Source organism: Cyphomyrmex costatus, unplaced genomic scaffold (assembly GCF_001594065.2).
Source record: "Cyphomyrmex costatus isolate MS0001 unplaced genomic scaffold, Ccosl1.0 scaffold5, whole genome shotgun sequence".
Taxonomy (NCBI): Eukaryota; Metazoa; Arthropoda; class Insecta; order Hymenoptera; family Formicidae; genus Cyphomyrmex; species Cyphomyrmex costatus.
Genome location: NW_017279267.1, coordinates 1,182,398 through 1,197,334, shown reverse-complemented (window position 1 = coordinate 1,197,334; position 14,937 = coordinate 1,182,398). Strand labels below are relative to the sequence as shown.

The 14,937-nt window shown below is 32.8% G+C and overlaps 1 protein-coding gene across 1 annotated transcript in view; it reads right to left on the bottom strand.

Moving 5' to 3' along the window:
* The window catches only part of LOC108778461 (Inositol 1,4,5,-trisphosphate receptor), a 34,559-nt gene extending 20,758 nt beyond the window's left edge, over positions 1 to 13,801 (bottom strand). The window contains exons 1-2 of the mRNA XM_018545647.1: positions 13,704 to 13,801; positions 16 to 86 (exon numbers count right to left, since the gene is read on the bottom strand). Of these exons, the coding sequence (XP_018401149.1) occupies positions 16 to 86; positions 13,704 to 13,801 (169 nt within the window). The remainder of the gene's footprint in view (positions 1 to 15; positions 87 to 13,703) is intronic.
* Between the last annotated feature and the right edge of the window lie 1,136 nt (positions 13,802 to 14,937).

The following is a 14,937-nucleotide window of genomic DNA, read 5'->3' as shown; positions in this document are numbered from 1 at the left end:
AAAAATATGAATTACCTCTGAATTTCTTCGGTGGATTCGACAAATCTCCAGCTTCAGGACATACTACACACCTGTCATCGACCAGCCTGAAAATAATATTGTTAAACTAATAAATATGCATATGGTGTAATATAATAACCATTTTAAAACAATAAGTAAATTATTTTATAAAATCGCTAGTTTCAAAAAATAAGGTAAATAAATTTATTTATCTTTTTTCGAAAAGCAAAGCTATTATTAATATACGATTGTGCTATAAAAATATCGTAAAAGAAATATTCTTTGAATATTTATCACGCATTAACTTTGTGCTTTTTATTTTTTTGCAGTGACTAGTCTAATCATATCACACTAATATATTATATGTCACGTAACACTGATAATATACGAAGTTCCAGCGTGAAACAGACATAATATAACTACACCTTCGGCTTTACAACTATGCAATACCGACATTGCAAACGAGCCACCGTTAAATAAATGCAGTTCCAGATAGAGCGAAACAGCGACCTATAGGTCGATATTGAGGCAGATCCTGGCTTATCTTGCCTGGCAGCTTTAAAGCATTGCGTAAAAACGGGAGATAGATAGATAGAAAAAGAGGAGAAGAGAAGCTTTTATATCGTATACGTAATCGTGTACGAAAAATTGCCATAAAAGTAGTGTTTCCGTGCTGCTATAAAAATGTAGACACCTAAAATAAAAGTAAAAAAATTACGTATATTTTTTTCTATTTCTCCCTGTTTTTATCTGTCACGATCGTCAAATTTTATTACAATTATTGCATAAAAACTAAGCACATCACAATCATTGTTGGTGAATTTTGCAATTTTTATATTGTACGCTATATGTATTGCGTATGCGATTTCGTGTAACGTTCCGCGGGAAAAAAAAGTTTACAATAGAAGTGTCGAAGTAGAACGCGTCATTTTGCAGTGAGACAAAGGTGTGATCGCAACTCAGCAGACACCAAGCGAACTATTGATTCAACTATCTCGCATTAATAGGACGTAGAATGATCCCATATCTTGCATAATATGATCGCGCAAAAACTCAAGGTAAATAATTATAAATGTCGGATTAAGTATGCATTTTTACACAGAAATGCAATGTATACGACGTCGCTGAGAAATAACAGCATGAAAAGCGTAGCTTGCAACCATCACATGCTCGGGGATTGCAACTCAATCTCGAGTACAAATCGAGATATCATCGCAAGCTTATCTGAGTTTAAGCTAATAATTAAGATAACGGACCTGGGCTAAATATCATGTCGATTAACATTTTATTAATTAAATATGTATTGTAAGCCGCGCGCATATAAAGATATATTTTCAGAATATAAATCATAGTCTTTATCGTGCTGCATACATCCGCACTAATTGTTTGGTGCTAACATCCATAAGTCGTCTAGCCGTATTTTCCTCGTCCAGTTGAAAACTGCGTTTTAAAATTAATACCTTTTTCTGACAAACCATTGAAAATGTTGTTTGTTAACCGCCACTAAGTATGCGTAAATATAAGCTTCTCTAACTTGTGTTAACAAGATTGCGATTAGGTTTCTCACAACGAAGGTAAGCTTCTCATGAGTTGAAATCAACGGGAATGTTATTTACAATTCACATCTCATCTAATTGTAAATCCATAATTTACATAAGAGAAATAACATACGTTAGATAATCCTTGACATTTTAATAAAAGAGACAGATGTGGAAGAATATAATTCTCTCATAAAGTTACATAAATAAACAGAAGTCAATAAAACATAAAAATTCTCTTTCAAAGAACGTCAAATAAATTTCATATTTCAATATTAACTTCATTTACGTGGAAAGCACCAGCATGATACAAATAACGTTACACATTCTTTTTCCACTTGCCTTTTCCAGTAAAATTAATAGCGAATCTAATAGAGTATAAAAATTTCAAGCACAAAGCTCGCGGTAAAATTTCATAGAGTATTCATATATAACTTTAAATTCATTTAAAACAAAAATAATTGCATAAGTGCTTCTCGCGAGACTGCTTCAATTAATTGTGACTGATTTTCTTGTTCGTCCAATGATTTATTGATCGTTTTCGCATTGAAGGGAAGGTGTCGGATAATAGAGCACTTTAGGCGACCTCCTGGCAGCGGAGCTGCCGAAACAATAGATGAATTGTACGATAAAATCAGAGCACACCGAAGAATCTTCATCCATTTGGTGTGCAAACACAGCGAGAGAACTCCCGTGTATCGTCATACCTGTCTATGGCACATGGCCGCAAATACGTGTGTACTTAGCGTGATTAACGGCAGCGCTTTACATACTGTCATGATTAATGCTGCTTTACGTTTCTGAAGCCGCCGCCGCGGCAAATAAAACACGAATTTGTTCCGTCTTACGTAATCATAGCTATCTAGCGCGAGAGAGATATCCAAGATACTTAATTTTTAAACTTTTACGCGAGTAACATCATTCTCCTTAGAATTCTTGAGAAAAAGCGGAACTTCGAAAGTAAATTGCGATGGCAAATACGATATCAATGAAACAATTTATTTTAAAAGATGTTATTTTATCTTATCTCTTTGTATATAGTAAAGATCTTTTTTTTAAGATTTTTAAAATGATTTTTGAATGTGTGGATAACAATTTAAAAACGATTTAGATTTAAGTATTTAAATCGTTACGTGACAGCATGCATATATATCGCTTATTTCCTACAACAATGACATGACTCAGAAATAATTTTAAATTACTTACAGAAAAAGAATAAAAACTTAGAGAAAAAAACATGCTTTTACTTCTCTACAATTATTATATCAAAATTGCATTTTAAAATAAATGTTACAAAATTTTAATGATTCAAATATTCAAAACATTCAAATTTTTTCCTCAAAAACTTCGTTTTTTTTTTAGTTGTGTTCTTGTTGTAGCAAATGAGCGATATATGCAAATGTCTATATCACAAATTTTGTATATAACATAAAAATGCCTCTGATGGTTCTGCCTTGCTTTTTCTTTGCCACCTTCTTCAAGAAATTTATTTGTAACCGCAATATCGCGAATATTAATATACCACGTGGAAATACTCATCGGCCTTGAAATACCGTAGCGCGATTTAACGTCTGCGTGAGTGACAAAGCCATTGAAAACAAAGCTGCAAGAGACGTCGTAATTATTTCAACGGAAGAATAATATTTGAACGTAGCACGAGAGCAGGAAGAGTTAAAAAAAAGAAAATAGCTGGTTCCAGCAGACGAGATGCGGCTTCCAAAGAGGGCATATAACTCGGAATATTATTTAGATCAGAAGGCGCTATGACGACTATAGGATAACACACACGTACACATGTATAAAATCCGATATTGTTATTTCTAGCGACGCCGTGTCACCGTTGCTACTCTGGATCGAGTGCAGCTGGGATTACAAGAGGATCGCCGTTGTCATGAAGTTGTTGCTGTGTTTGTTGTTGAAGTATCAGAAATGAAGCGGAAGGCGAGCAACTCAGGCGTGAACAAAATTGCAAATATAAAAATATATAAATTCTTTAGGCCTTTAGGCGATCGAGATACATGCGACGTTCTCGCGATTTTAATTCAAAACATCCCTGTTAAAGTTACCAATGAATATGTATAAAAAATTGAAAACTCTCCGTAAATTTAAACGCATAATTGCTCGCAGAGGCGAAACGAGAAACAGCATCTCTCATAAATTCAAAATGTAATTAATATTAAAATCAGCATTTCAAAATAACAGAAAATGTATTCGCGACTGATTATTCATGATTCATTTATTATCGATAAACTTCCAATCACGTATTCAAATGAGTAAAATTTTTGCCTATAGTAATTCAAATAATTTGGGTTTCTACCACGAATAAATAAATGTGTAATGCAACCAATTTACGTCTAAATAATTACGTGCGTTTGCATACAATTAGAAGATTAGAACACTAAATTATAAACCACAAATTAGCACGAGCATTTATAAATCTACCTAAGCCGTTAATAAACATTTCTATCATCATCGCGATGCTGAAGCGGCAATAAAAACGCCAAATAATGCACAGATAGCTCATCGCTTGAAAATTATTTATTTATAGCACGTACATAATAATACATAATAATATGTGAGAGCTCCTTTTTATCAGTATCCGATATAACGTTAAAATACTTATATGAAGCCGGGAAAGAAGCAAGATGGAGCGACAGAGCCCAAAATATATACGCGCCATCTGCTGATCGATAAAAGCACCTTACGCTCGGAAAATTAAACCCGCAAATTTACGAGACGACTTCGCAAGTAATCATTTTCGCGCCTGACTCTGCCGGTGTTTTTACAAGCATCACAACATCGCTCGCGCAGGCATTAATTAACAGCCCTTTCATCCGCGGCAAGTTACCGCATCGGTTGTCACCGCGACCAACGCGAGTGACAGGTGCACGTGGAATCGGAGATGTTACGTCATGAGAGAAACGGGAATTAGTTGTTCTGTCAACAACATCGAAATCGCCTGTGACGGGCATGTAATATACGTACACAAATCGCGTATCACGTTATCTGCATTCGACCTGTATCAATCTCGTGAAATTCGAGTAAATTTTGCGGATGTTACAGATTAATTTCGCGCGTCGCTTCTTTGGCATAGACAATGCCACGAGATTGTTACATTTTCACAACGCGAGACGCTCTTACAAAAATCTAATACTAGCCGATTTAATACTAGCTAATTTATTACTAAAAGGCAGTAATTAATTGCTCGTTTAAAGTACTAAAAAAAAAAGTATTGAACAACAATATGCTTTTAAAACTTAAAATAAATAATTAATTACTGTCTTTCAGTATTGGCTAGCATTAAATGTCTGTGAGGATAGTCTGAAACAATTGTATTCTAAAATAGCGCGATTCTTACAAGTATTTCTACACAATTCGTGAATCTTGTTTTATCACGCATCGCGATGTCTTCTCTTTCATGAACAGTATACGAAATTATTGTATTATGTAGCGAGTCGTCGGCTCGTAACAAATGTGCATACGAAACAACATAATGCTGCTAAATGCTGGCATTCTGAATAAACGTAAATGCCGCAAACTCATGTCGAGCGACGGCCGTATTACACGCATCCTGGAATTATTATACCGGCGGTATGACGCTGATTTATGGCGCGTTCACACGTCAAAAGGCACAATCATAACGAGTTCTGGAATAAACTGGTTTAGGCGTTGAAGTGACAATACGAATTAACGATTATTATAAATTCATCCACGACAGCCACAGTTGAGCAACTAATATCTGAGAATTATTTTATAGGTTACATTATGTACTGACAGTATATAAAAAGCATAGAGCATAGTATTATATATAAAAAGATCTTGATTCTAACCCATAAACTTAATAAGAATATAGACTGTGCATTTTTATAAATTTATTATTACTATCGGTTTAGAAAGAATGAGGTACACCATTGTTCAATTCATAATTTTGAATTATATGCTTCTTAATTTGAGTTATCTGTAATTATCTCTGTTAACCACTGCTTCTACTGATTTTGGTTGTTAATTCGATTAAAACAATGGAATTAAAATAACAATTTAATTTAAAACGTATACATGTATAGATTTTAATAAACAGATTTTTAATACACACGAACAAGTTGTGTTGGCTCATATTGGCGTTATTTATATTGTTAGATCAATTTTAAAAAATGTATTAAATTTGATCTAAATTTATTATTTACATTATTTATATAATGTAATTTATTACTTACATTATTCATGTTTCTTTACATTTTTATTTATATTTGCTAATTAAGTGAAATATGTATATGTTAATATAGATGTTGTTTACTTTGAAACTAAATAGGTACAAAAATAGATTGATTTACATTTTGACACACATGGAATTTAAAAATAGCAAAATGTTATTTAACTCAAGGAGTTACCATTGTTCCTTTGATATGTAACAATGTAGCTCTTTCTCTCTCTAAAGTATCAAGTTAAAAAGAGATGCTAATATGTTCCATTCGTTTTAACGGAACACACATGCTAAGCTCAGGGAATGCGCAGTTTTATATCTATTACATCCATAATTCTACTGAGTATGAAACAGTTGAAGTGCATGGAAGCTCGCGAGTGTCATCTTTAGAAATTGATCTTGCATAACTTGCACAAGCTATACTTGACAATTTTGTTAACAATAATGGCAAACCGCCAACGATTCGTAAAAATTTACAAATCCTTAGACACATAAAATTCTAAGTGTGTATGTTGCGCGTGTCGACGTGACGCTATTAGCTCGGGAATGCCATCTTTACGAGTTTTGATCGCGGATGACACATCGATCGCGCGCAAACTATTAATCTTTAAATTATTACAACCCACGGCCACGTGCCAACTTGGATGATTTATGAGAAATTTAACTGTGCTTCTCTACACAAAGTTTCGTTCTCTAAATCCATTGCAATCTGTGACACCTCAAACTTATTACATACGAGCAGAGTTGAGAAACACTTTTCTTCTCAATCAAACTTCATTTAGCAACGATACGAACGGAATACGAATAAGTAAGATTACAATACAGCGAATTGAAGATTCATTCATTATGAATTACTAAGAGCTGAGCCTCTAGATAGATCTTCATTTAATCTTTACAAGACAGAAAATTTACTGTAGTGGCACTAAATTATCACATATTTTGAAGCAAATAATACAATAAAATAATGAATTAACAAATCTTACTCAAGGAAAAATTATATGATTTAAGAAAACAGATCACCGTTATCTAAAGCATAATAAGCAATTGATATTAAAAGACGTCATTTATATTTTTTAAAATAATCATAATTTTAAAAAATATAAATGACGTCTACTAATATCAAAAATAAAGATTAAATGAATTTTTTAAAAATTCTAGAAAAAAATACGAATTAAACAAAGACAGTGATTGGAAAAGAGACAAGATAAATAGAAGTCTTATCATGGAGCACGATTTCACGGAAAGAAGTTAGTCACTTCCTATCTTTAAGATTACAATATAATAAAAGCACAATAAAATCTAGTATTGAATTAAGAATATAATAAAGGATTGTTTATTATAAAGAAACTCAAAAAAGTTTCAAGACTATAATAGTACCTAATCTAAAAATTCTACAACATCAGCTGCGGCGTGTAACATAATGCGGAGATTTAATGAGATTCCGACCTGCTCGCCAGAGAATAAGAGCAATCTCATCACGGCTATAATCGTGCTTCTGGAAATAGTCCTGTCATCATTGTCGTTAAATCCTCAAAATAAAACGGATACGCTCCACGAGTAGCCGCGACATTCATTACCAATGATTTTACGCGCCGATGCATTTATTGAGTCACAAATTAAGTGCCCTTTCATTAACGTAGAATCGGCCGAGGACCACGGCTAGTATCGAAACTCACGGCCTCTCGTCTAAATCAATTTCGTACCTACATCACGTTGTAATGGAACGCGGTAATTAGAAAATTGAAAGGCGGCACGCAACGCGTCCCTTGTCGCATGTTTGCATATGCGATCCTTGCGTGCGCGATCACGGTAATTCTAAGCGTTTAAGGAAACAGCCGTGATCAATAAAAATACCATTAAAACATAGAAGCGTATAAACAAGCTTTGATGTCGATGTTATCTATAATTGAAAAGCACAGTAAAACGGTACAAGAATCCACACAAAGAGAGAGATTATATCCTTTTTTAAAAACAAGAACAACTCCAGTAATCAAAGTAATAAATATGAAAATAATGAATATTTTCACAAGAAATTAAAAGAAAAATAGATAAAACTTTTTTGTACATACAAATCTTTATTGAAGATTTGTATGTAAAATAACAAAAAACCTCAGTCAGAACAAAAACGATTTTTATTTTTACAAATATTTCTATAAAGTGCGACAATTTTGTTACAAGATATATAAATTTACTGTGTAAATATTGTACGATATTATTTTCAAATAATCGTGGAGGATTTTAACAGTACTCTATAAAATTGATAAAATTTTTTTTTATACAAAGGTAAATACGAAATTATATATTATAGCTTTTCTGTAGATATTAAACGAGAAAAAATCGGCCAGAGAACGATATTCCAAGTTCGCTCCTAAACATAAAACCAATAAGATTTTAAGCGCGACATTCATTCATGAAAGAGCATGTCAAGCAATTTAGGGCGAAAGCGTGTGCGACCTATTTCCGTGATATAATGTTGAAAGACGCTTAATGGATGGATGCTCTGCTGCTACTTCTTCCGTCGAGAGGATATTTTACCACGAGTATTTCAGCATCAAACAACAGTAAGGTATGAACGAGGCTTCTAAAAATCCATGCAAAACAGCCGCAAGTTACGAGAATTCGTGAATGAGTTTTGTCTGTCACGCATCCGAAAATATACACTCATGATTTCGAGAGACACACGACGGCCTTCTACGTGATCTATTATACAAAAGGTCCTTCTTTCTTTTTCCCTTTTTTGTCATTTATTCCCTTACGTCACTCTTGAATGCTTGAATTTTTATGTAACGTCGGCGGCATGTTACATATTACTTCTATCAGAATCAGTGAAAAATCAAATCTATAAGTGAGATACATTAAAATCTATATACTATATAATAATTAATAATTATTATATTTATTTAAATATAATAGTAACTCGCTCTTTCCTCAATGACCATTACAATGATTACTAAAACGCAATCACACTAGCAATTGCGCGATTATAATTGACGATTAATTTTCAATCAATTAGCAATCGGTGACTGCTTTGCTCTGACTGCAAAGTAATTACCAATCACAATCGCGTAATCATTAGTATGATTACAGCTTAACACACATCTGATTAGTGAGTTTTATATGTCCTACTGTACAGAATATAATAGAACGTTTTATTATCATAAGCATAGGATGATAAAAAAATATGATTAAATAGAAATAATATTTTTGAGGCTATCACGGGCACTTTCTATTCAGAAATTATGCGTTTCGCAGGTTATCTCCGTGTCCAAATCTATTCTTAGAATGTCAATGTGAACTGTGCAGTTCACGATTTGAACACGATAACCCCACGAAGCGCATAATTTTTAAATAAGAATATATTTTTATGAATGTATAGTGTGCTGAATTATGCATTTTTATTATACTCTTTACGTTGTTATCCAACTATTTATGTTATTTAAAATTTTATATTATAAAAAACTTTTTTTTACAAATATTAGAAGATTCACTGATCACTAGTTATTATCAAAATCACTGAAAAGTCAGACGGCGATCATCGGTGTCCACCACTCAACGTGTTAATTTCACTGCAAATACAAATGTGTATAATAAGTGCCTTCATATGTGATTTATTTTTTCGTACAAAAATAACACACTATATTGCATGTAAAACTGGATTCATACATTCAAACATGTAATAGTGTTACTTTTACGTGGAAAAAAATCACTGTTTAAATTCTTTGGAGTGGCATCTCGCATTCTGAACAGTAAAAATTGAATCAAATCTTTTTAAAAAGATTAAATTTTCAATCTTTAAGAGTAAAATTTTACTTTTCAGAGTGAGATTCACTCTAAAGTTTTTGAGAGTACATGTACGAGTATATATGAAAAGCACTTATTATATACACTTTGATTTGCAGTATTAACATCATCTGTCTATTATCTATCAAAAAGAGACGTTCGTGGAATTATCAATCAAAGGAGACATCTTCAAATAAGCGGTTGCGTAATAGTCGACGACAACAACAGAATTGAAAGAAATAAAAACAGCGTCTCAAATGGGTCAAAGGTCTATTTCGCATGGATTGCATGGCCGCGTAAACATACGCTCAGAAAAATCGATCACGCATCCTCCACATTAGACACGTGGTCGATTCATCAGTTTCAGCTGTGCATACAATTACGCAAACCTCTTCTAGATCAATGATGCGCAATTTTTTTAAGGGTCATTCTTAGAAGATTATTTTTAGAAATAGGCAAAATTTTTTGCACTACATAATATTAATTTTGTTCGCATAAAATTGAAAATATAATTTAATATTTTTGACTATGGACCCCCCGACAACCTGCAGAAAATTTAAATAAGGTGGGCCGCATGCGACCTGCTTGCACATCACTCTGATCTATGTAGATAAATTTAAAAAAGAATTGTCGCGACGAAAATGCAGACTAATTATAATATAAGAGAAATACCAGAATATTATGATTTATATATCTTTAATCCTTTCCGCTTACGTGGAAATCAACAAAAATATGAATCAGCGAGTATCAAGAGAAGAGATATCTAATGCTCGCTTACATCTTTAACGATAATCATTTCTAGAAAATGTTTATTATCGGATATTTGCATATACTCTGGCGGATAATAACAAAGCATCGTGTTTAGTATCGTTTTAAAGCGCTGGCTAAACCAGCTCGCTGTTTTCATGGCCAACCAGCACGCGTCGGTCAAACTAAAATACTCCGACTGTACAAATGTTTGCTAAACGATGTATGCAGAATCGCTTTTTTAGCTGCTAAAAAAAGCAATTTTCCGGTACGCTTTTAAACAAACCTCGTAAGTAGCAGCCGTCAACAAGAGAGAGAAAAGATCGCGCGGATTGCGCTATTCCGCCGGCGGCGGTCGTTATATTCATATTAGCAGTAATCGATGCAAAATCAACGTTCATTACGGCCGTCGCGTATTCCCTCGCGCGCGCTCTCCGATCGTTTATTTTATCCGGTTCGTAATCAAGGCAAGATTGAGGATATCGGCTCGTAGGTATTTTAACGCCGCGCGTACCCTTTTGAGAGAAATCTGCGCAGTTGAGTACGCGGGCTCGGTGACAACGTCGGGGATTACACAAAGAGCGATCCCGCCTTATTACCCGGCATCCGTGTGACGTCGGGTTCATCAGTGCGCGGGTAATACACATCCACGACGATGCTGCTAAAGTCGGATAAAATAATTGCTCATCGATCGCGAGGCCTTATACGCAGGTGCGAATTTAATAATACGCCTTGCTTGCGGAACCCATATTGACGTGGGACCTTCGCGCGGCTCTCGTTTTAACGCTGTTCTCTCAAGTATAAATGCGGAAGAAACTTTACACCCTTAGACACCGACCTCTAAGCGAGTAAGACGAAACTTCTGCACGCGATATGTATAGTTAACGTTGTAAATTTCCATAAAATCACTGGCGAGCAGGTGGACGTCCGTCAAAGATGTCAAACTGTAATTGACTCACACACATGGAAAAAAAACTTGAAAAGACCAGATGCAATTTCTCATCAAAAATTTCATAGAATTTCTATAACGTGTTTGACGCGATAAATACACTTTCCCTTCCCTTATAAATTTTTATAAAATCATTATGATCTCTAAATTTCTTGGAGTGAAATCTCGCTTCAAAAGAGTTAAAATAGTGCCACTATTAAAAGAGTAAAAAATTTTAACTCTTGAATAATAATGGCAAATTTTTACTCTTTTTCTTAGAGATTTACTCTTACGTAAAATAAAATAATTTCACTCCCTTTTTTGGAATCAATCTTTAGAAGTGTGACATGTCAATTAAAAAAAAAGAGTGGAAATCTATCACTCATATTCACAAGACTGCAAATTTTTCACTCTTTTTCAATAGTGGCAGTATTTTTAATTCTTTTAAAGTGAGATTTTACTTCAGGGAATTTAGAGAGTGTATAGACGTACAACAAAAGAATTTTTTAGTGTTACATATAAATATATACGAAATTATCAACTTAAACTACAAACAAACCAAATCAATATTTTTTTGTTGAAATTTTATAGCGAATCACACACAATATTTGTTTCAATTTCCAACTTTAATAGATTACAATAAATCATCGGATTATACTATAATTATACTGTAATTATGTTAAGTTACAGTTTAATTAAATTAATTAAAAATCACAATCTCATCAGCATGCCAATGTATGTATACCAATGTAAAATTCTTTAATAATTCAAAGTTCTTTATCAAAACAATTTTCTTAAAATAATCATAATTCTTCTTGACTGCTATTTTTAACTATTATATTTTTTATTTAATCACTAATGTAAGAAGAAATCTGGGAAAGAGATATTTACGCATCTGGAATAAAGTTTTCTTCCGTTAATATATGAGCTGACTTTAGAACATATAACACATATATATAAGTGCGCAGTCTTCCTGAAGCAGTGCGTGACAAATAAACAGTGTAAGCGAATACAATCTCTTCTATGTGCAGCACTTGTTGCGTGAGAAAAAAAAGCATTTTGATACGAATCTACTACAAACTTTGCTAGAATCGCACGTAAAATTGCATAAGCATAAAACGTGTAACATAATTGTACGATGTTATTATTGTTTTCAATCAACAGTAGCAATACATTAGGTATTATGATTATAATATAAAACAATGATAATTTACTAATGCATGATAACAGTGTGCAATTAACTCATTATTTCATCAAAACAGGATAAATTTTATTCTCTTATTTTATTTCTTCCATCATGTTTTGTTTTATGCTGTTATATTTTTTCCCATTATATTATATTAGTCTTAAAAAATGTTATATACTTTTTTTTTTTGTTATATACTTTCTTTACATATTTTTCAAAAATTATTATTAATAAACATATATTATATAAAAATTAATTATAAAAATTATTTTGCATAAATAACTAGAAAGATGTCACATTATTAGAAAACGTTAACTTTCACCTTTCACACACACAACATAAAACGTCGATATCCAATATATTTCTTCATCCTCAATATTATTAATAAACAGTGTTAATATGTATTGAACATCACAGCGATACGATTTAAGAAACTTCGACCTGTAACTTTCATCTTATAACTAGTACTTGAGACCACAAAGTGATACAGAGAATCACGGAAATATATGATATCAGTTTGATAGATACCTCGAATAGAGGATGCAACAGTCCAAATAGATAAATGTCTAAGGTCATCAGCTCATCGTGCTTGGAATATATGAGATCTAAATTCTACAAAATATTTGGCTTTTGAAGCTGCCTGATGCTGACGAACTATTAAGATATATAAGGAACCGATACACTCGAAGCTACGTGAGAAACACGTAATGTAATTTCTGTTATTTGATAATGTGATTATACAGAGAACTTTAAGTTTAATTCATTTAATACATTTCTGTATAAAATAATAATAATAATAATGCGTAAACAAATTTTTGCGTGCAAAAATATAAGTATAAAAAATATAATTATAAATTTAGAGTAGAAAAAATTTTGCAAAAATTTACCAAAAACTGTCTTGATTTTTATAATATTCCGCTATAAAGTATAAAAACGATGAATTATGCCAACAAATTTCATTTAATCCATCATATGCCACGTAAAACGTAAATTTTTAATTAAAACTCTTCTTTAACTAAAAGGAAAAGAATTCTTCTAAAAGTTATCATCGATTGCATGCAATTCGCTGCCACGGTTTGTCTTTGATGTTTCTCTGTACGTAAACGTATAATGTTTGGCTCTTTTACCAAAAGAGTAAACATCAAACAAAGGTTTTTGCCGTCGTTTTCTCGTGCAAAGTATGAAAATATTCGTAGGAAATGATGGCTAAAGAAGTTATTACCGCATTGCAGCGAGATTAAATAATAACACAAACGTTTTTTCTAAAATATATATCTAATTCCCTTAGTTAGAAATTCTATTTTTTTTTCATCTTTCACTTACCCCAACGTGGAAAGAAACCCGGATACATTTCCCTCGGCGTAGAGGCTAACAATATCGCCGAGGTGAAGGAAACTCGCGGATCCTAGAAGCTCACCCATCTCGATTGATTTTCAGAGTCTCTCTCGGTATCTCGAAATCGGAGAAACTCCCGTGCTGGTTGCTTTAGCCGAGTGAATCATTCATGGCTACCTGAGGGAAAAAATAAACAATTAGGGAAAATTTAAGAGAGTATAAACCTACACATGTACTTAAATATGACCAGAATAGCCTCCAAATAGATTACTTGTTATACGAGAAAAAAACAGACATATAAGACTATGTGGACAATATTTTCTTTTCTTTTCATTTTGTAAAATAATAATAATAATCAATGAAAGAGCAACGGAGTTTTAAGTGTATAAATTCCATATAAATAAAAAATCGTATTAAAACATTAATTAATATAAATTTATGTTATATTATATATGTTAAATAGTCGATTTAACTCGTGATATTACTGCTAGTAGTTTAGTAATGTTGCGTTTCAAGTCTGAAAAATTCGGCGTGCAATTAAAAAATCTACATACGTAGTATATAAATTCGCACGCAATTCAACACTCATGTTTATAAACATCCTTCTAGCCTGTTCAATTTTTTATTTAATCTCTTTCTTTGGATCATATTGACCGGTCACGATAGTTCCGAGGTAAGTATCTGAAGAAAGTAACCTACTCCACGCTCGCTGACTCCCTTTATATTTAGATGTGCTTGCACAGGTGTTTTCGAAAAAAACCAGGACTTTCGTTTTCATGACATTCATGTAAACACCAAATTCTTCGCTATACTGAACTATGCGATTCACCTGCTTTGTAGGTCCTATATATTATCTATTAGCACAACAGTATCATCAGCATATCTGATGTTATTAATTGTCTTGCCGTTTATTCTAATTCCTACTGAGACTCTTTCTAAAGCTTTTTTAAAGACAGCTTCCGAATATATATTAAAAAGCATAGGTGACAGGACACATCCCTGCCGCATTTTTCTCTTGATAAGAACTGTATCCGAGGTTTTTTTCTCCAGTTTAATTTATGCGATCTAATTTGTTGCCAATAAAGATTTGATATTATGCTTATCTCCTCTGTGTCGACTCCAGTTGTTTTAAGGATTTCTATCATCCTGTGGTGCTTAACACATAACAAAAATATATATTAAAAAATATGTATTTTTTTCTTATACGTATTGTATTCGAGGA